The sequence below is a fragment of the Haliotis rufescens genome, unplaced genomic scaffold (genome assembly GCF_023055435.1).
Source record: "Haliotis rufescens isolate VD_foot unplaced genomic scaffold, xgHalRufe1.0.p SCAF_16, whole genome shotgun sequence".
NCBI lineage: Eukaryota > Metazoa > Mollusca > Gastropoda > Lepetellida > Haliotidae > Haliotis > Haliotis rufescens.
In genome coordinates this window covers 33,388,653-33,412,185 of record NW_025963846.1, presented here as the reverse complement: position 1 = coordinate 33,412,185, position 23,533 = coordinate 33,388,653, and the positions used below count along the sequence as shown (strand labels likewise).

Below are 23,533 nucleotides of genomic sequence, written 5' to 3'. Positions count from 1 at the left end.
GTGTGATGAGGAACAGAGGAGACTGAATTCCCACTGACCTATCTGTGTGATGAGGGAAAGAGACTGAATGCCCACTGACCTATCTGTGTGATGGGGGATAGAGACTGAATGCCCACTGACCTATCTGTGTGATGAGGGATAGAGACTGAATGCCCACTGACCTATCTGTGTGATGGGGGATAGAGGAGACTGAATGCCCACTGACCTATCTGTGTGATGAGGGATAGAGGAGACTGAATGCCCACTGACCTATCTGTGTGATGAGGGATAGAGGAGACTGAATGCCCACTGACATATCTGTGTGATGAGGGATAGAGGAGACTGAATGCCCACTGACCTATCTGTGTGATGAGGGAAAGAGACTGAATGCCCACTGACCTATCTGTGTGATGAGGAACAGAGACTGAATGCCCACTGACCTATCTGTGTGATGAGGGATAGAGACTGAATGCCCACTGACCTATCTGTGTGATGAGTAACAGAGACTGAATGCCCACTGACCTATCTGTGTGATGAGGGATAGAGACTGAATGCCCACTGACCTATCTGTGTGATGAGGAACAGAGACTGAATGCCCACTGACCTATCTGTGTGATGGGGGATAGAGGAGACTGAATGCCCACTGACCTATCTGTGTGATGAGGGATAGAGACTGAATGCCCACTGACCTATCTGTGTGATGAGGAACAGAGGAGATTGAATGCCCACTGACCTATCTGTGTGATGGGGGATAGAGACTGAATGCCCACTGACCTATCTGTGTGATGAGGGATAGAGACTGAATGCCCACTGACCTATCTCTGTGTGATGGGGGATAGAGGAGACTGAATGCCCACTGACCTATCTGTGTGATGAGGGATAGAGGAGACTGAATGCCCACTGACCTATCTGTGTGATGAGGAACAGAGGAGACTGAATGCCCACTGACCTATCTGTGTGATGAGGGATAGAGACTGAATGCCCACTGACCTATCTGTGTGATGGGGGATAGAGACTGAATGCCCACTGACCTATCTGTGTGATGAGGAACAGAGGAGACTGAATGCCCACTGACCTATCTGTGTGATGAGGGAAAGAGACTGAATGCCCACTGACCTATCTGTGTGATGAGGAACAGAGGAGACTGAATGCCCACTGACCTATCTGTGTGATGAGGGAAAGAGACTGAATGCCCACTGACCTATCTGTGTGATGGGGGATAGAGACTGAATGCCCACTGACCTATCTGTGTGATGAGGGATAGAGACTGAATGCCCACTGACCTATCTCTGTGTGATGGGGGATAGAGGAGACTGAATGCCCACTGACCTATCTGTGTGATGAGGGATAGAGACTGAATGCCCACTGACCTATCTGTGTGATGGGGGAAAGAGGAGACTGAATGCCCACTGACCTATCTGTGTGATGAGGAACAGAGACTGAATGCCCACTGACCTATCTCTGTGTGATGGGGGATAGAGGAGACTGAATGCCCACTGACCTATCTGTGTGATGGGGGATAAGGGAGACTGAATGCCCACTGACCTATCTGTGTGATGGGGGATAGAGACTGAATGCCCACTGACCTATCTGTGTGATGAGGGATAGAGGAGACTGAATGCCCACAGACCAATCTGTGTGTTGGGGGATAGAGGAGACTGAATGCCCACTGACCTATCTGTGTGATGGGGGATAGAGGAGACTGAATGCCCACTGACCTATCTGTGTGATGAGGGATAGAGACTGAATGCCCACTGACCTATCTGTGTGATGGGTGATAGAGGAGACTGAATGCCCACTGACCTATCCGTGTGATGAGGAACAGAGACTGAATGCCCACTGACCTATCTCTGTGTGATGGGGGATAGAGGAGACTGAATGCCCACTGACCTATCTGTGTGATGAGGAACAGAGACTGAATGCCCACTGACCTATCTTTGTGTGATGGGGGATAGAGGAGACTGAATGCCCACTGACCTATCTGTGTGATGGGGGATAGAGGAGACTGAATGCCAACTGACCTATCTGTGTGATGAGGGATAGAGGAGACTGAATGCCCACTGACCTATCTGTGTGATGGGGGATAGAGGAGACTGAATGCCCACTGACCTATCTGTGTGATGAGGGATAGAGGAGACTGAATGCCCACTGACCTATCTGTGTGATGAGGGATAGAGGAGACTGAATGCCCACTGACATATCTGTGTGATGAGGGATAGAGGAGACTGAATGCCCACTGACCTATCTGTGTGATGAGGGAAAGAGACTGAATGCCCACTGACCTATCTGTGTGATGAGGAACAGAGACTGAATGCCCACTGACCTATCTGTGTGATGAGGGATAGAGACTGAATGCCCACTGACCTATCTGTGTGATGAGGAACAGAGACTGAATGCCCACTGACCTATCTGTGTGATGGGGGATAGAGGAGACTGAATGCCCACTGACCTATCTGTGTGATGAGGGATAGAGACTGAATGCCCACTGACCTATCTGTGTGATGAGGAACAGAGGAGATTGAATGCCCACTGACCTATCTGTGTGATGGGGGATAGAGACTGAATGCCCACTGACCTATCTGTGTGATGAGGGATAGAGACTGAATGCCCACTGACCTATCTCTGTGTGATGGGGGATAGAGGAGACTGAATGCCCACTGACCTATCTGTGTGATGAGGGATAGAGGAGACTGAATGCCCACTGACCTATCTGTGTGATGAGGAACAGAGGAGACTGAATGCCCACTGACCTATCTGTGTGATGAGGGATAGAGACTGAATGCCCACTGACCTATCTGTGTGATGGGGGATAGAGACTGAATGCCCACTGACCTATCTGTGTGATGAGGAACAGAGGAGACTGAATGCCCACTGACCTATCTGTGTGATGAGGGAAAGAGACTGAATGCCCACTGACCTATCTGTGTGATGAGGAACAGAGGAGACTGAATGCCCACTGACCTATCTGTGTGATGAGGGAAAGAGACTGAATGCCCACTGACCTATCTGTGTGATGGGGGATAGAGACTGAATGCCCACTGACCTATCTGTGTGATGAGGGATAGAGACTGAATGCCCACTGACCTATCTCTGTGTGATGGGGGATAGAGGAGACTGAATGCCCACTGACCTATCTGTGTGATGAGGGATAGAGGAGACTGAATGCCCACTGACCTATCTGTGTGATGAGGAACAGAGGAGACTGAATGCCCACTGACCTATCTGTGTGATGAGGGATAGAGACTGAATGCCCACTGACCTATCTGTGTGATGGGGGATAGAGACTGAATGCCCACTGACCTATCTGTGTGATGAGGAACAGAGGAGACTGAATGCCCACTGACCTATCTGTGTGATGAGGGAAAGAGACTGAATGCCCACTGACCTATCTGTGTGATGAGGAACAGAGGAGACTGAATGCCCACTGACCTATCTGTGTGATGAGGGAAAGAGACTGAATGCCCACTGACCTATCTGTGTGATGGGGGATAGAGACTGAATGCCCACTGACCTATCTGTGTGATGAGGGATAGAGACTGAATGCCCACTGACCTATCTCTGTGTGATGGGGGATAGAGGAGACTGAATGCCCACTGACCTATCTGTGTGATGAGGGATAGAGGAGACTGAATGCCCACTGACCTATCTGTGTGATGAGGAACAGAGGAGACTGAATGCCCACTGACCTATCTGTGTGATGAGGGATAGAGACTGAATGCCCACTGACCTATCTGTGTGATGAGGGATAGAGGAGACTGAATGCCCACTGACCTATCTGTGTGATGAGGAACAGAGGAGACTGAATGCCAACTTACCTATCTGTGTGATGGGGGATAGAGCAGACTGAATGCCCACTGACCTATCTGTGTGATAGGGGAGAGAGACTGAATGCCCAGTGACCTATCTGTGTGATGGGGGATAGAGGAGACTGAATGCCCACTGACCTATCTGTGTGATGGGGGATAGAGACTGAATGCCCACTGACCTATCTGTGTGATGGGGGATAGAGGAGACTGAATGCCCACTGACCTATCTGTGTGATGAGGGGTAGAGGAGACTGAATGCCCACTGACCTATCTGTGTGATGAGGAACAGAGGAGACTGAATTCCCACTGACCTATCTGTGTGATGAGGGAAAGAGACTGAATGCCCACTGACCTATCTGTGTGATGGGGGATAGAGACTGAATGCCCACTGACCTATCTGTGTGATGAGGGATAGAGACTGAATGCCCACTGACCTATCTGTGTGATGGGGGATAGAGGAGACTGAATGCCCACTGACCTATCTGTGTGATGAGGGATAGAGGAGACTGAATGCCCACTGACCTATCTGTGTGATGAGGGATAGAGGAGACTGAATGCCCACTGACATATCTGTGTGATGAGGGATAGAGGAGACTGAATGCCCACTGACCTATCTGTGTGATGAGGGAAAGAGACTGAATGCCCACTGACCTATCTGTGTGATGAGGAACAGAGACTGAATGCCCACTGACCTATCTGTGTGATGAGGGATAGAGACTGAATGCCCACTGACCTATCTGTGTGATGAGGAACAGAGACTGAATGCCCACTGACCTATCTGTGTGATGAGGGATAGAGACTGAATGCCCACTGACCTATCTGTGTGATGAGGAACAGAGACTGAATGCCCACTGACCTATCTGTGTGATGGGGGATAGAGGAGACTGAATGCCCACTGACCTATCTGTGTGATGAGGGATAGAGACTGAATGCCCACTGACCTATCTGTGTGATGAGGAACAGAGGAGATTGAATGCCCACTGACCTATCTGTGTGATGGGGGATAGAGACTGAATGCCCACTGACCTATCTGTGTGATGAGGGATAGAGACTGAATGCCCACTGACCTATCTCTGTGTGATGGGGGATAGAGGAGACTGAATGCCCACTGACCTATCTGTGTGATGAGGGATAGAGGAGACTGAATGCCCACTGACCTATCTGTGTAATGAGGAACAGAGGAGACTGAATGCCCACTGACCTATCTGTGTGATGAGGGATAGAGACTGAATGCCCACTGACCTATCTGTGTGATGGGGGATAGAGACTGAATGCCCACTGACCTATCTGTGTGATGAGGAACAGAGGAGACTGAATGCCCACTGACCTATCTGTGTGATGAGGGAAAGAGACTGAATGCCCACTGACCTATCTGTGTGATGAGGAACAGAGGAGACTGAATGCCCACTGACCTATCTGTGTGATGAGGGAAAGAGACTGAATGCCCACTGACCTATCTGTGTGATGGGGGATAGAGACTGAATGCCCACTGACCTATCTGTGTGATGAGGGATAGAGACTGAATGCCCACTGACCTATCTCTGTGTGATGGGGGATAGAGGAGACTGAATGCCCACTGACCTATCTGTGTGATGAGGGATAGAGGAGACTGAATGCCCACTGACCTATCTGTGTGATGAGGAACAGAGGAGACTGAATGCCCACTGACCTATCTGTGTGATGAGGGATAGAGACTGAATGCCCACTGACCTATCTGTGTGATGAGGGATAGAGGAGACTGAATGCCCACTGACCTATCTGTGTGATGAGGAACAGAGGAGACTGAATGCCAACTTACCTATCTGTGTGATGGGGGATAGAGCAGACTGAATGCCCACTGACCTATCTGTGTGATAGGGGAGAGAGACTGAATGCCCAGTGACCTATCTGTGTGATGGGGGATAGAGGAGACTGAATGCCCACTGACCTATCTGTGTGATGGGGGATAGAGACTGAATGCCCACTGACCTATCTGTGTGATGGGGGATAGAGGAGACTGAATGCCCACTGACCTATCTGTGTGATGAGGGATAGAGGAGACTGAATGCCCACTGACCTATATGTGTGATGAGGAACAGAGGAGACTGAATTCCCACTGACCTATCTGTGTGATGAGGGAAAGAGACTGAATGCCCACTGACCTATCTGTGTGATGGGGGATAGAGACTGAATGCCCACTGACCTATCTGTGTGATGAGGGATAGAGACTGAATGCCCACTGACCTATCTGTGTGATGAGGGATAGATGAGACTGAATCCCCACTGACCTATCTGTGTGATGAGGGATAGGGACTGAATGCCCACTGACCTATCTGTGTGATGGGGGATAGAGGAGACTGAATGCCCACTGACCTATCTGTGTGATGAGGAACAGAGACTGAATGCCCACTGACCTATCTCTGTGTGATGGGGGATAGAGGAGACTGAATGCCCACTGACCTATCTGTGTGATGAGGGATAGAGACTGAATGCCCACTGACCTATCTGTGTGATGGGGGATAGAGGAGACTGAATGCCCACTGACCTATCTGTGTGATGAGGAACAGAGACTGAATGCCCACTGACCTATCTCTGTGTGATGGGGGATAGAGGAGACTGAATGCCCACTGACCTATCTGTGTGATGAGGGATAGAGACTGAATGCCCACTGACCTATCTGTGTGATGGGGGAAAGAGGAGACTGAATGCCCACTGACCTATCTGTGTGATGAGGAACAGAGACTGAATGCCCACTGACCTATCTCTGTGTGATGGGGGATAGAGGAGACTGAATGCCCACTGACCTATCTGTGTGATGGGGGATAAGGGAGACTGAATGCCCACTGACCTATCTGTGTGATGGGGGATAGAGACTGAATGCCCACTGACCTATCTGTGTGATGAGGGATAGAGGAGACTGAATGCCCACAGACCAATCTGTGTGTTGGGGGATAGAGGAGACTGAATGCCCACTGACCTATCTGTGTGATGGGGGATAGAGGAGACTGAATGCCCACTGACCTATCTGTGTGATGAGGGATAGAGACTGAATGCCCACTGACCTATCTGTGTGATGGGTGATAGAGGAGACTGAATGCCCACTGACCTATCCGTGTGATGAGGAACAGAGACTGAATGCCCACTGACCTATCTCTGTGTGATGGGGGATAGAGGAGACTGAATGCCCACTGACCTATCTGTGTGATGAGGAACAGAGACTGAATGCCCACTGACCTATCTTTGTGTCATGGGGGATAGAGGAGACTGAATGCCCACTGACCTATCTGTGTGATGGGGGATAGAGGAGACTGAATGCCAACTGACCTATCTGTGTGATGAGGGATAGAGGAGACTGAATGCCCACTGACCTATCTGTGTGATGGGGGATAGAGGAGACTGAATGCCCACTGACCTATCTGTGTGATGAGGGATAGAGGAGACTGAATGCCCACTGACCTATCTGTGTGATGAGGGATAGAGGAGACTGAATGCCCACTGACATATCTGTGTGATGAGGGATAGAGGAGACTGAATGCCCACTGACCTATCTGTGTGATGAGGGAAAGAGACTGAATGCCCACTGACCTATCTGTGTGATGAGGAACAGAGACTGAATGCCCACTGACCTATCTGTGTGATGAGGGATAGAGACTGAATGCCCACTGACCTATCTGTGTGATGAGGAACAGAGACTGAATGCCCACTGACCTATCTGTGTGATGGGGGATAGAGGAGACTGAATGCCCACTGACCTATCTGTGTGATGAGGGATAGAGACTGAATGCCCACTGACCTATCTGTGTGATGAGGAACAGAGGAGATTGAATGCCCACTGACCTATCTGTGTGATGGGGGATAGAGACTGAATGCCCACTGACCTATCTGTGTGATGAGGGATAGAGACTGAATGCCCACTGACCTATCTCTGTGTGATGGGGGATAGAGGAGACTGAATGCCCACTGACCTATCTGTGTGATGAGGGATAGAGGAGACTGAATGCCCACTGACCTATCTGTGTGATGAGGAACAGAGGAGACTGAATGCCCACTGACCTATCTGTGTGATGAGGGATAGAGACTGAATGCCCACTGACCTATCTGTGTGATGGGGGATAGAGACTGAATGCCCACTGACCTATCTGTGTGATGAGGAACAGAGGAGACTGAATGCCCACTGACCTATCTGTGTGATGAGGGAAAGAGACTGAATGCCCACTGACCTATCTGTGTGATGAGGAACAGAGGAGACTGAATGCCCACTGACCTATCTGTGTGATGAGGGAAAGAGACTGAATGCCCACTGACCTATCTCTGTGTGATGGGGGATAGAGACTGAATGCCCACTGACGTATCTGTGTGATGAGGGATAGAGACTGAATGCCCACTGACCTATCTCTGTGTGATGGGGGATAGAGGAGACTGAATGCCCACTGACCTATCTGTGTGATGAGGGATAGAGGAGACTGAATGCCCACTGACCTATCTGTGTGATGAGGAACAGAGGAGACTGAATGCCCACTGACCTATCTGTGTGATGAGGGATAGAGACTGAATGCCCACTGACCTATCTGTGTGATGAGGGATAGAGGAGACTGAATGCCCACTGACCTATCTGTGTGATGAGGAACAGAGGAGACTGAATGCCAACTTACCTATCTGTGTGATGGGGGATAGAGCAGACTGAATGCCCACTGACCTATCTGTGTGATAGGGGAGAGAGACTGAATGCCCAGTGACCTATCTGTGTGATGGGGGATAGAGGAGACTGAATGCCCACTGACCTATCTGTGTGATGGGGGATAGAGACTGAATGCCCACTGACCTATCTGTGTGATGGGGGATAGAGGAGACTGAATGCCCACTGACCTATCTGTGTGATGAGGGATAGAGGAGACTGAATGCCCACTGACCTATATGTGTGATGAGGAACAGAGGAGACTGAATTCCCACTGACCTATCTGTGTGATGAGGGAAAGAGACTGAATGCCCACTGACCTATCTGTGTGATGGGGGATAGAGACTGAATGCCCACTGACCTATCTGTGTGATGAGGGATAGAGACTGAATGCCCACTGACCTATCTGTGTGATGAGGGATAGATGAGACTGAATCCCCACTGACCTATCTGTGTGATGAGGGATAGGGACTGAATGCCCACTGACCTATCTGTGTGATGGGGGATAGAGGAGACTGAATGCCCACTGACCTATCTGTGTGATGAGGAACAGAGACTGAATGCCCACTGACCTATCTCTGTGTGATGGGGGATAGAGGAGACTGAATGCCCACTGACCTATCTGTGTGATGAGGGATAGAGACTGAATGCCCACTGACCTATCTGTGTGATGGGGGATAGAGGAGACTGAATGCCCACTGACCTATCTGTGTGATGAGGAACAGAGACTGAATGCCCACTGACCTATCTCTGTGTGATGGGGGATAGAGGAGACTGAATGCCCACTGACCTATCTGTGTGATGAGGGATAGAGACTGAATGCCCACTGACCTATCTGTGTGATGGGGGAAAGAGGAGACTGAATGCCCACTGACCTATCTGTGTGATGAGGAACAGAGACTGAATGCCCACTGACCTATCTCTGTGTGATGGGGGATAGAGGAGACTGAATGCCCACTGACCTATCTGTGTGATGGGGGATAAGGGAGACTGAATGCCCACTGACCTATCTGTGTGATGGGGGATAGAGACTGAATGCCCACTGACCTATCTGTGTGATGAGGGATAGAGGAGACTGAATGCCCACTGACCAATCTGTGTGTTGGGGGATAGAGGAGACTGAATGCCCACTGACCTATCTGTGTGATGGGGGATAGAGGAGACTGAATGCCCACTGACCTATCTGTGTGATGAGGGATAGAGACTGAATGCCCACTGACCTATCTGTGTGATGGGTGATAGAGGAGACTGAATGCCCACTGACCTATCTGTGTGATGAGGAACAGAGACTGAATGCCCACTGACCTATCTCTGTGTGATGGGGGATAGAGGAGACTGAATGCCCACTGACCTATCTGTGTGATGAGGAACAGAGACTGAATGCCCACTGACCTATCTTTGTGTGATGGGGGATAGAGGAGACTGAATGCCCACTGACCTATCTGTGTGATGGGGGATAGAGGAGACTGAATGCCAACTGACCTATCTGTGTGATGAGGGATAGAGGAGACTGAATGCCCACTGACCTATCTGTGTGATGGGGGATAGAGGAGACTGAATGCCCACTGACCTATCTGTGTGATGAGGGATAGAGGAGACTGAATGCCCACTGACCTATCTGTGTGATGAGGGATAGAGGAGACTGAATGCCCACTGACATATCTGTGTGATGACGGAGAGAGGAGACTGAATGCCCACTGACCTATCTGTGTGATGAGGAACAGAGGAGACTGAATGCCCACTGACCTATCTGTGTGATGAGGGATAGAGGAGACTGAATGCCAACTGACCTATCTGTGTGATGAGGAACAGAGGAGACTGAATGCCCACTGACTTATCTGTGTGATGGGGGATAGAGACTGAATGCCCACTGACCTATCTGTGTGATGAGGGATAGAGACTAAATGCCCACTGACCTATCTGTGTGATGAGGAACAGAGACTGAATGCCCACTGACCTATCTGTGTGATGAGGGATAGAGGAGACTGAATGCCCACTCACCTATCTGTGTGATGAGGGATAGAGACTGAATGCCCACTGACCTGTCTGTGTGATGGGGGATAGAGACTGAATGCCCACTGACCTGTCTGTGTGATGGGGGATAGAGGAGACTGAATGCCCACTGACCTATCTGTGTGATGGGGGATAGAGACTGAATGCCCACTGACCTATCTGTGTGATGAGGGATAGAGACTGAATGCCAACTGACCTATCTGTGTGATGAGGGATAGAGACTGAATGCCCACTGACCTATCTGTATGATGAGGAACAGAGACTGAATGCCCACTGACCTATCTGTGTGATGAGGGATAGAGACTGAATGCCCACTGACCTATCTGTGTGATGAGGGATAGAGACTGAATGCCCACTGACCTATCTGTGTGATGAGGGATAGAGCCTGAATGACCACTGACCTATCTGTGTGATGAGGGTGCGGAACTGGTCTAGGTAACTCTCTCCATCAGGTGTCAGGCCCAACTTCCGGATTCCCTTGTTGAACTTGTCTGCTCGCTCAAATGGGTACTGCAAGTTCATGTGACTTCATATCAGATCTTACTTTTCATACATGTGTTTATGATATACTGTTTACTTACAAAGTTTGTGAAACATGACATTAATATCTACAACACTTCATCTGACCATTTGCAGAATGTGGTACTGTAAGTGTCTTGCACCATATCTGTAAAACACTGAACTGAATTTGGCACTATTGATAGCTACGTTACGATAAAGAGTGAGTGAGTGAATATGGTTTAACGCCGCTTTTAGCAATATTCCAGCAATATCACGGCGGGGGACACCAGTAATGGGCTTCACACATTGTACCCATGTCGGGAATTGAACCCGGGTCTTCGGCGTGATGAGCGAACGCTTTAACCACTAGGCTACCCGACCGCCCCTGTTAGGATAAAGACTATGATGTAACTGTGATATAACTAATAGTATTTGGCACTATTGATAGCTATGTTAGTATAAAGACTATGATGTAACTGTGATATAACTAATAGTATTTGGCACTATTGATAGCTAAGTTACTATAAAGACTATGATGTAACAGTGATATAACTAATAGTATTTGGCACTATTGATAGCTATGTTACGAAAAGACTATGATGTAACAGTGATATAACTAATAGTATTTTGGCACTATTGATAGCTATGTTATGATAAAGACTATGATGTAACAGTGATATAATTAATAGTATTTGGCACTATTGATAGCTACGTTACGATAAAGAGTGAGTGAGTGAGTATGGTTTAACGCCGCTTTTAGCAATATTCCAGCAATATCACGGCGGGGGACACCAGTAATGGGCTTCACACATTGTACCCATGTCGGGAATTGAACCCGGGTCTTCGGCATGATGAGCGAACGCTTTAACCACTAGGCTACCCGACCGCCCCTGTTAGGATAAAGACTATGATGTAACTGTGATATAACTAATAGTATTTGGCACTATTGATAGCTATGTTAGTATAAAGACTATGATGTAACAGTGATATAACTAATAGTATTTGGCACTATTGATAGCTATGTTACTATAAAGACTATGATGTAACAGTGATATAACTAATAGTATTTGGCACTATTGATAGCTGTGTTACGAAAAGACTATGATGTAACAGTGATAAAACTAATAGTATTTGGCACTATTGATAGCTATGTTATGATAAAGACTGATGTAACAGTGATATAATTAATAGTATTTGGCACTATTGATAGCTATGTTATGATAAAGACTATGATGTAACAGTGATATAATTAATAGTATTTGGCACTATTGATAGCTTGGTTACTATAAAGACTATGATGTAACAGTGATATAACTAATAGTATTTGGCACTATTGATAGCTATGTTACTATAAAGACTATGATGTAACAGTGATATAACTAATAGTATTTGGCACTATTGATAGCTGTGTTACGAAAAGACTATGATGTAACAGTGATAAAACTAATAGTATTTGGCACTATTGATAGCTATGTTATGATAAAGACTGATGTAACAGTGATATAATTAATAGTATTTGGCACTATTGATAGCTATGTTATGATAAAGACTATGATGTAACAGTGATATAATTAATAGTATTTGGCACTATTGATAGCTTGGTTACTATAAAGACTATGATGTAACAGCGATGTAATGACATGGTTGATGTTACCTTTTGATCAGTCTGCATATGATTTTCCTTGAAAAACTTCCAGTCCTGAAAAATTAATTCATCAAGAATGACTTCTCCTTGACTATTATCTTGCTGCCATGCAGCCAAGTTACCCAAAAACATGGTTCAGCTGGCTGCATTTATTGTTTTAGGAGCTACATCAGTGCACTAATCTTGAACGCGACCTTAAGGCCCATTTCCCCTTACCTCTGCCGGTATTTGGATTGAACTCATCATGGGCAGGGAGTATTCCGTATGAAACTCTGAAGATGTCACCAACAGCAACTGTGTATTGGGAGTAACGATCACCAGTGCTAACATTGCTTTGCGGAACAGGACCAAGGTCCCCATGCTAAAGGGTCCATGGCCACTGCTTGACATGTCATCCCAAACATTCATAAAACATGTTCCAGCAATAAACAATCTGTTTTCAATACTCACTTTGATCAGTCTGGATTTAATGTGTTCATCATACATGAACTGAGAGAAGATGAAGAATTTCTTGCGAAGGAACTGGTACGTGAAATTGACCTGGAATGAAGACTCAGTTAGTTATCGCTCTCATCAAAGGTTGTTAAATGTCAGCCAAGATTTGACGCTTGTTGATAATACCACAAATATACAGTATCTTATGAGTGAGTGAGTGAGTATGGTTTTACACAGCTTTTAGCAATATTCCAGCAATATCACGGCGGGGGACACCAGAAATGGGCTTCACACATCGTACCCATGTCGGGAATCGAACCCGGGTCTTCCGCATGACGAGCGAACGCTTTAACCACTAGGCTACCTGCCCGCCCCCAGTATCTTATGACACTGATGACCAATTACAGTTGGTCTCTTGTTAGCACAGGCCTAAAGAAAATGATTTTGATTCTAAATTCCTAAATTAGTGCAACAGCACTGTAGCTCACCTGAACATGTCGCCAAGTTTTTAAAATATCAACAGCCGCTTAACTCAAGTTGCTGTCAGCATTGATATTCAAATATTTTATGCATAAATACTTTTTGCTTTAATTTATGACAAACACCAAACAAAGAGAACACAACATAAGTTCACTTGACTTTCAGTCAGGTGAGCTATACATCTTCAAGCATAATTAACTGACTTAAAAAGTTTCTCCTGACTACACAACCAGCAGTGTATTATACTCATCATTACCTAACCATGATGTCACACCAAGAAGCATGAAGCACCGAGTCGGTGATCAGGTAGCAGGGAGAAAAGAAGAACCCTGGGTAATGGCGTCCAGTCTACTGCTCAAATCAATCAGGATGTGATGACACTAAATCAGCATGGCTGCAGCTAAGTGCTAGTCCTTACAAGCGGTGACACATGGAAGTACTCGTCCTACTTCATACATGTGACTCCTCATCCCACATCCTGTGTCACATTCGGACATACATTCAGACAGGGTCCATGAAAGTTGTCAAGGATTTCCCGCTTTTAACAGTATTCCAGTTATATCACAGCATGAAAGCTTAACATGGGAGGAAAGCCTGAAGCAACTCTGCACAGCAAACTGCAGCGCCTTAGATGATTGGACCACCCGTGCCCCCTCTCCATGTGAACACAAGTAAACACAGGTGAACAAAGAGACTCACAGTAGTGTTCATGATGCCAATGCCATGTGTCCGTATAGAGTTGGCTATGTGCCGGATGTTGATGGTGTTCAGATGTTTGTTGTTGCTTGTCCTCTCCACAAATATCTGCAATGATAGGTAAATACAGAAATTAAAAAGAATACCATATAATTAGGAATGCCATCCGGCCTTGACAGTGAATCATTACATACTGCTGACAGAGAGCCTAAACAGAGACTCAAGAATTGTTTGCCCAATTCAAGTCCAGGTATTGATGAAAATGTTCATGATTTGGGTCAGATTTGCTACATGTTTGTTTATTGTTTAGCACCACACTCAGCAATATTCCAGCTACATAACGGCAGTCTGTAAATAATCAAGCCTTGACCACACAATCCACTGATTGACATTATGAGCATCGACCTACGCATCAAGCAAGTCAGCGAGTCTGACCACCCGATCCAGATTTGCTAGAACTGCCAAATCGTTTGCCTATATCTATATTGGTCTCCTCCAATAATAAAAGAACAATTATGCCAGTTCACCACACATGAGGTGTAAGTGTGGGTGTAAGTTGAGATGTAAGTTTGGGTTAGCTTTAGCAGGGAGGGTCTAAGTGTTGGTGTAAGTTGAGATGTAAGTTTGGGTTAGCTTTAGGAGGAAGGGTCTAAGTGTGGGTGTAAGTTGAGATGTAAGTTTGGGTTAGCTTTAGGAGTTAGGGTCTAAGTGTGGGTGTAAGTTGAGATGTAAGTTTGGATTAGCTTTAGGAGGGAGGGTCTAAGTGCGGGTGTTAGTTGAGATGTAAGTGTCGGTGTAAGATGAGGTGTAAGTTGAGGTGTAAATTGAGGTTTAAGTGTAGGTGAAAGTTGAGGTGTAAATTGATATGTAATTTCGGATGTAAGTTGAGGTGTAGGTGTGAGCTGAGGTGTACGTTGAGGTGTACGTTGAGGTGTAAGTTGAGGTGTAAGTTGAGGTGTAAGTTCGGATGTAAGTTGAGGTGAAAGTGTGGGTGTAAGTTGTGATGTAAGTTCGGGTGTAAATGTGGGTGTGGGTTGAGGTGTAGGTGTGGGTGTAAGTTGAGAAGTAAGTTGAGAAGTAAGTTGAGGTGTTAGTTGAGGTGTAAATTGAATTGTAAGTGTGGGTGTGAGTTGAGGTGTAAGTGTGGGTGTAAGTTGAGGTGTAAGTTGAGGAATAGGTTGAGGTGTAAGTGTGGGTGTAAGTTGAGGTGTAACTTGAATTGTAAGTGTGGGTGTGAGTTGAGGTGTAAGTGTGGGTGTAAGTTGAGGTGTAAGTTGAGGAATAGGTTGAGGTGTAAGTGTGGGTGTTAGTTGAGGTGTAACTTGAATTGTAAGTGTGGGTGTGAGTTGAGGTGTAAGTGTGGGTGTAAGTTGAGGTGTAAGTTGAGGAATAGGTTGAGGTGTAAGTGTGGATGTGAGCTAAGGAGTAAGTTGAGGTGTAAGTTGAGATGTTAGTGTCGGTGCAAGTTGAGGTGTAAGTTGAGGTATAAATTGAGGTTTAAGTGTAGGTGAAAGTTGAGGTGTAAATTGATATGTAATTTTGGATGTAAATTGAGGTGTAGGTGTGAGTTGAGGTGTAGGTTGAGGTGTAAGTTGAGGTGTAAGTTCGGATGTAAGTTAAGGTGAAAGTGTGGGTGTAAGTTGAGGTGTAAGTTGTGGTGTAAGTTCAGGTGTAAATGTGGGTGTGAGTTGAGGTGTAAGTGTGGGTGTAAGTTGAGGTGTAAGTTGTGGTGTAAGTTCAGGTGTAAATGTGGGTGTGGGTTGAGGTGAAAGTGTGGGTGTAAGTTGAGGTGTAAGTGTGGGTGTAAGTTGAGGAGTAAGTTGAGGAGTAAGTGTGGGTGTTAGTTGAGGTGTAAATTGATATGTAATTTGGGATGTAAATTGAGGTGTAGGTGTGAGTTGAGGTGTACGTTGACGTGTAAGTTGAGGTGTAAGTTCGGATGTAAGTTAAGGTGAAAGTGTGGGTGTAAGTTGAGGTGTAAGTTGTGGTGTAAGTTCAGGTGTAAATGTGGGTGTGGGTTGAGGTGAAAGTGTGGGTGTAAGTTGAGGTGTAAGTGTGGGTGTAAGTTGAGGAGTAAGTTGAGGAGTAAGTGTGGGTGTTAGTTGAGGTGTAAATTGATATGTAATTTGGGATGTAAATTGAGGTGTAGGAGTGAGTTGAGGTGTACGTTGAGGTGTAAGTTGAGGTGTAAGTTGAGGAGTAAGTGTGGGTGTTAGTTGAGGTGTAAGTGTGGGTGTAAGTTGAGGAGTAAGTTGAGGAGTAAGTGTGGGTGTTAGTTGAGGTGTACGTTGAGGTGTAAGTTGAGGAGTGAGTTGAGGTGTAAGTTGAGGTGTAAGTGTGGATGTAAGTTGAGGTGTACGTTGAGGTGTAAGTTGAGGAGTGAGTTGAGGTGTAAGTTGAGGTGTAAGTTGAGGTGTAAGTGTGGGTGTAAGTTGAGGTGTACGTTGAGGTGTAAGTTGAGGAGTGAGTTGAGGTGTAAGTTGAGGTGTAAGTGTGGGTGTAAGTTGAGGAGTAAGTTGAGGAGTAAGTGTGGGTGTAAGTTCAGGTGTAAATTGAGGAGTTAGTGTGGGTGTAAGTTGAGGTGTACGTTGAGGTGTAAGTTGAGGAGTGAGTTGAGGTGTAAGTTGAGGTGTAAGTGTGGATGTAAGTTGAGGTGTAAGTGTGGGTGTAAGTTGAGGAGTAAGTGTGGGTGTGAGTTGAGGAGTAAGTGTGGGTGTGAGTTGAGGTGTAAGTGTGGGTGTAAGTTGAGGTGTAAGTTGTGGTGTAAGTTCAGGTGTAAATGTGGGTGTGAGTTGAGGTGTAAGTGTGGGTGTAAGTTGAGGTGTAAGTTGAGGAATAGGTTGAGGTGTAAGTGTGGGTGTGAGCTAAGGAGTAAGTTCAGGTGTAAGTTGAGATGTTAGTGTCGGTGCAAGTTGAGGTGTAAGTTGAGGTGTAAATTGAGGTTTAAGTGTAGGTGTAGGTTGAGGTGTAAGTTGAGGTGTAAGTTCGGATGTAAGTTAAGGTGAAAGTGTGGGTGTAAGTTGAGGTGTAAGTTGTGGTGTAAGTTCAGGTGTAAATGTGGGTGTGGGTTGAGGTGAAAGTGTGGGTGTAAGTTGAGGTGTAAGTGTAGGTGTAGGTTGAGGTGTAAGTTGAGGTGTAAGTTCGGATGTAAGTTAAGGTGAAAGTGTGGGTGTAAGTTGAGGTGTAAGTTGTGGTGTAAGTTCAGGTGTAAATGTGGGTGTGGGTTGAGGTGAAAGTGTGGGTGTAAGTTGAGGTGTAAGTGTGGGTGTAAGTTGAGGAGTAAGTTGAGGAGTAAGTGTGGGTGTTAGTTGAGGTGTAAATTGATATGTAATTTGGGATGTAAATTGAGGTGTAGGTGTGAGTTGAGGTGTACGTTGACGTGTAAGTTGAGGTGTAAGTTTGGATGTAAGTTGAGGAGTAAGTTGAGGTGTAAGTGTGGGTGTAAGTTGAGGAGTAAGTTGAGGAGTAAGTGTGGGTGTAAGTTCAGGTGTAAATTGAGGAGTTAGTGTGGGTGTAAGTTGAGGTGTACGTTGAGGTGTAAGTTGAGGAGTGAGTTGAGGTGTAAGTTGAGGTGTAAGTGTGGATGTAAGTTGAGGTGTAAGTGTGGGTGTAAGTTGAGGAGTAAGTGTGGGTGTGAGTTGAGGAGTAAGTGTGGGTGTGAGTTGAGGTGTAAGTGTGGGTGTAAGTTGAGGTGTAAGTTGAGGTGTTAGTGTGGGTGTAAGTTGAGGAGTAAGTTGAGGAGTAAGTTGAGGTGTTTGTGTGGGTGTGAGTTGAGGAGTAAGTGTGGGTGTGAGTTGAGGTGTAAGTGTGGGTGTAAGTGTGGGTGTGAGTTGAGGTGTAAGTTGAGGAGTAAGTGTGGGTGTGAATTGAGGTGTAAGTGTGGGTGTAAGTTGAGGTGTAAGTTGAGGTGTTAGTGTGGGTGTAAGTTGAGGAGTAAGTTGAGGAGTAAGTTGAGGTGTTAGTGTGGGTGTGAGTTGAGGAGTAAGTGTGGGTGTGAGTTGAGGTGTAAGTGTGGGTGTAAGTGTGGGTGTGAGTTGAGGTGTAAGTTGAGGTGTAAGTGTGGGTGTGAGTTGAGGTGTAAGTGTGGGTGTAAGTTGAGGAGTAAGTTGAGGTGTAAGTTGAGGAGTAAGTTGAGGTGTAAGTGTGGGTGTAAGTTGAGGAGTAAGTTGAGGTGTTAGTGTAGGTGTAAGTTGGGGTTAGCTTTAGAAGGGAAGGCGACACAAGGCTGGACATACACACCTGGTTGTTGAGATTGTAGAGATACTTGGACACAAACACATGGATGTTCCTCATGATTTCAAGCACATCTAGACCCTGCAACATCACACACAGTACTGTGAGGCTAACAGTAGACACTGAGCTTCAGGGCAGTGTGTAGGCATTCAGGATATAACAGCTAGAGTCGTTTACCAGACGAAATAAAATATTTTCAAACTGACTAGGATAGAAGGTAACTGTCTCCTACCTGTTCTAGTGCCTGAGTGGGGAGGAGAAGGCATTCTACCGTCTCCTACCTGTTCTAGTGTCTGACTGGGGAGAAGGAACTCTACTGCCCCCCCATGTTCTAGTGTCTGGCTGGGGAGGAGAAGGAACTCTACTGTCTCCTACCTGTTCTAGTGTCTGACTGGGGAGTAGGAATTCTACCGTCTCCTACCTGTTCTAGTGTCTGACTGGGGAGGAGAAGGAATTCTACTGTCTCCTACCTGTTCTAGTGTCTGACTGGGGAGAAGGAGCTCTACCGTCTCCTACCTGTTCTAGTGTCTGACTGGGGAGGAGAAGGAACTCTACCGTCTCCTACCTGTTCTAGTGTCTGACTGGGGAGGAGAAGGAACTCTACTGTCTCCTACCTGTTCTAGAGTCTGAATGGGGAGGAGAAGGAACTCTACCGTCTCCTACCTGTTATAGTGTCTGACTGGGGAGGAGAAGGAACTCTACTGTCTCCTACCTGTTCTAGTGTCTGACTGGGGAGGAGAAGGAACTCTACTGTCTCCTACATGTTCTAGTGTCTGACTGGGGAGAAGGAGCTCTACTGTCTCCTACCTGTTCTAGTGTCTGACTGGGGAGGAGAAGGAACTCTACTGTCTCCTACCTGTTCTAGTGTCTGACTGGGGAGAAGGAACTCTACTGTCTCCTACCTGTTCTAGTGTCTGACTGGTGAGGAGAAGGAACTCTACTGTCTCCTACCTGTTCTAGTGTCTGACTTGGTGAGGAGAAGGAACTCTACTGTCTCCTACCTGTTCTAGTGTCTGACTGGTGAGGAGAAGGAATTCTGCCGTCTCCTACCTGTTCTAGTGTCTGACTGGGGAGGAGAAGGAACTCTACTGTCTCCTACCTGTTCTAGTGTCTGACTGGGGAGGAGAAGGAACTCTACCGTCTCCTACCTGTTCTAGTGTCTGACTGGGGAGGAGAAGGAGCTCTACTGTCTCCTACCTGTTCTTGTGTCTGACTGGGGAGGTGAAGGAACTCTACCGTCTCCTACCTGTTCTAGTGTCTGACTGGTGAGGAGAAGGAGCTCTACTGTCTCCTACCTGTTCTAGTGTCCGACTGGGGAGGAGAAGGAACTCTACCGTCTTCTACCTGTTCTAGTGTCTGACTGGGGAGGAGAAGGAACTCTACTGTCTCCTACCTGTTCTAGTGTCTGACTGGGGAGGAGAAGGAACTCTACCGTCTCCTACCTGTTCTAGTGTCTGACTGGGGAGGAGAAGGAGCTCTACTGTCTCCTACCTGTTCTTGTGTCTGACTGGGGAGGAGAAGGAACTCTACCGTCTCCTACCTGTTCTAGTGTCTGACTGGTGAGGAGAAGGAACTCTACTGTCTCCTACCTGTTCTAGTGTCCGACTGGGGAGGAGAAGGAACTCTACCGTCTTCTACCTGTTCTAGTGTCTGACTGGGGAGGAGAAGGAACTCTACTGTCTCCCACCTGTTCTAGAGTCTGACTGGGGAGGAGAAGGAACTCTACTGTCTCCTACCTGTTCTAGTTTCTGACTGGGGAGGAGAAGGAACTCTACTGTCTCCTACCTGTTCTAGTTTCTGACTGGGGAGGAGGAGAGAGTCTACGGTCTCCTACCTGTTCTAGTGTCTGACTGGTGAGGAGAAGGAACTCTACCGTCTCCTACCTGTTCTAGTGTCTGACTGGGGAGGAGAAGGAACTCTACCATCTCCTACCTGTTCTAGCGTCTGACTGGGGAGGAGAAGGAACTCTACCGTCTCCTACCTGTTCTAGTGTCTGACTGGGGAGGAGAAGGAACTCTACTGTCTCCTACCTGTTCTAGTGTCTGACTGGGGAGGTGAAGGAATTCTACTGTCTCCTACCTGTTCTAGTGTCTGACTGGGGAGGAGAAGGAACTCTACCGTCTCCTACCTGTTTGAGAGTCTGACAGGGGAGGAGAAGGAACTCTACTGTCTCCTACCTGTTCTAGAGTCTGACTGGGGAGATGAGACTCCATCAAGGACAAGTTATACTTTTGTTCGGCCATGTTGCGCATCTCGCCGTATGTCTTCCAGTCGTGGAGTGCCACAGTCGTCAGGTTGTAGAAGGTTCTGTTCAGGTAGTGCTCCACAGTTGCTGAGTAGGGAGAGATCAGACATAAATATCTTAAAATAAATTTGAGAAAGTCAATCTATTTGTCTTTGTCATCAGAATGAGGAGACTCGGATGGCAGAGGAGGCCTTGACCAATGACGTGGTCGACACATCCGATGTCCTACGACCAAAAACGTATGGTATGTGATCAGTATATCTAGACATGTAATGGAATACCTCTCACACATATTTACTTTATCATAATCATCAATAAACCCTGTTGGATAAAATAAATAAATAAATAAAACCACCAACTCTAGGCTTCAACATTATAATACTACCTTGAGACAAATCATGTCAAATGTATTATATCCACATTGCTGTCCAACCTTTGATGTTGATGTCCCTCTGGAAGAAGCGGATGGGTCTGATCTTGAGGAGATGCGACAGGTCCTTCATCCCGACTTTGAACGGGTTGCGATCATCGAGCTGAAGGTGAAGGTGAATCTGCAGTCGGAGGTCAGTCTCGATGGCACGACATAGAGGGTCAATCAGATGCTGAAAAAAACATGCATCACAAAACTAATAATTGTACTGTGATGTTTACTGACAATGGGTTGAAAACCTTTTGCACCTGAATTTTACTTTGGTTTGTTTGGAAAGATGTTTTATTCTAGTGTCCAATTTCTTTGAATGTTAAAACTGTATGGAACATGATATCCTTTCAGCATTACTTGAAAAGCATAGTCGTCGCTTACAGCAAGCATGGGTTGCTAAAGACCTATTGTAACCAGGATCTTCACGGGTCCACGCTTGCCAGTTCCCAGTATCGTCACATCATGTGCTTCTATCATATGCAGTGAGCCAGTGAATGTTGTTTTGGGGTAAGATGACATATAATTGTGTGAGATTTCTCCCTATACTGACACCTGTGGTACACATGTGGCATTTGCTATTCATGTGGAAGACCCGGCTTGGATTCCCCACATGGGTACAGGGTGTGAAACCCATCTCTAGTGTCTCGCCATGAAATTGGTGGAACATTGCAAAACAAGGCATGAACCAATACTCACTCTCAATGTACACACAACCACCTCACATACCTCTTGCACCTACACTGACACACACACCAGCTGACACACCACCTATACTGACACACCCAATCACCTGACACACCGCCTCACACACACACCACCTCACCGAACCATTACACACTTGACACACACAACCATCTCACACAACCGCCTCACATACCACCTGACACACACAACCACCTCACACACACAACCTCACACACAACATTACACACACAACCACCTCACACACACACAACCACCTCACAAACAACCTCACACACAACCACCTCACACACCACATCACACCGCTCACACACACACTCATCTATCACACAATCACCTCACAAACCACCTCACACACACTCATCTCACACACACAACCACCTCACACACCACATTACACACACAACCACCTCACACACACACAACCACCTCACACACACACAACCACCTCACACACCACATCACACACACAAACCACCGCTCACACACACACTCATCTCACACACAATCACCTCACAAACCACCTCACACACACTCATCTCACACACACAACCACCTCACACACCACATTACACACACAACCACCTCACACACACACAACCACCTCACACACCACATTACACACACAACCACCTCACACACACACAACCATCTCACACACACACACAACCACCTCACAAACAACCTCACACACACAGCCACCTCACACACCACATCACACACACAAACCACCGCTCACACACACACTCATCTCACACACAACCACCTCACACACACTCCTCTCACACACACAACCACCTTACACACCTCACACACACAACCACCTCACACACCACATTACACACACAACCACCTCACACACTCACAACCACCTCACACACCACATTACACACACAACCACCTCACACACACACAACCACCTCACAAACAACCTCACACACACAACCACCTCACACACACACACTCATCTCACACACACACACCACCTCACATACACACCACCTCACACACACAACCACCTCACACACCACATCACCCACACAAACCACCTCTCACACACAAACCACCTCACACACACACACTCATCTCACACACACACACCACCTCACATACACACCACCTCACACACACAACCACCTCACACACCACATCACCCACACAAACCACCTCTCACACACAAACAACCTCACACACACACACTCATCTCACACACACACACACTCCCCTCACATACACACCACCTCACACACACAACCACCTCACTAACATGTCAGGGTCCGGCCTACCTCCTGAACCTGCAGTGTCACCTCCTTGTCAAACGAGTCCAGGAGGTCTTGAGGTGAATTGAGGTGACGGACTTTCTGCATCGGCAACACACAGTCCCGCATAGCTCCGAACATGTACTGCAATAAGTAACACCAACTAGTTAACAATACAACGAAATGGGACTGCTGAGTGAGTGAGTGAGTGAGTGAGTGAGTGAGTGAGTGAGTGAGTGACAAATTCTCTCCCAAACTTAAGTATTCCCCACAGCAAGTTGCCAAGCTCTGCCCTGTGCTGTCCAGTGCCCCGCCCCTTCTCTGCCCCATGCCATACCCCCTGCTCTGCCCCGTGCCCAGCTCTGTCAAGTGCCCCGCCCCCTGCTCTCCCCCCTGCTCTGCCCAGTGCCCCGCCCCTTCTCTGCCCCATGCCCTGCCCCATGCCCTGTGCCCAGCTCTGCCTA

General features: G+C 47.0%; 1 protein-coding gene across 5 annotated transcripts in view; it reads right to left on the bottom strand.

Moving 5' to 3' along the window:
* The window catches only part of LOC124128477 (WASH complex subunit 4-like), a 158,583-nt gene that overhangs the window by 50,222 nt on the left and 84,828 nt on the right, over positions 1-23,533 (bottom strand). For all 5 annotated transcript variants that reach the window (XR_007221664.1, XM_048397149.1, XM_048397150.1 and 2 more), the window contains 8 exons: positions 23,097-23,213; positions 21,121-21,289; positions 20,620-20,774; positions 18,449-18,523; positions 14,213-14,317; positions 13,049-13,138; positions 12,608-12,652; positions 10,854-10,962 (listed from right to left, as the gene is read on the bottom strand). Coding sequence is in view for 4 of the 5 variants with exons in the window: in XM_048397149.1 (XP_048253106.1) it covers positions 10,854-10,962; positions 12,608-12,652; positions 13,049-13,138; positions 14,213-14,317; positions 18,449-18,523; positions 20,620-20,774; positions 21,121-21,289; positions 23,097-23,213 (865 nt within the window). In the remaining variant the exon portion in view is untranslated. The remainder of the gene's footprint in view (positions 1-10,853; positions 10,963-12,607; positions 12,653-13,048; positions 13,139-14,212; positions 14,318-18,448; positions 18,524-20,619; positions 20,775-21,120; positions 21,290-23,096; positions 23,214-23,533) is intronic.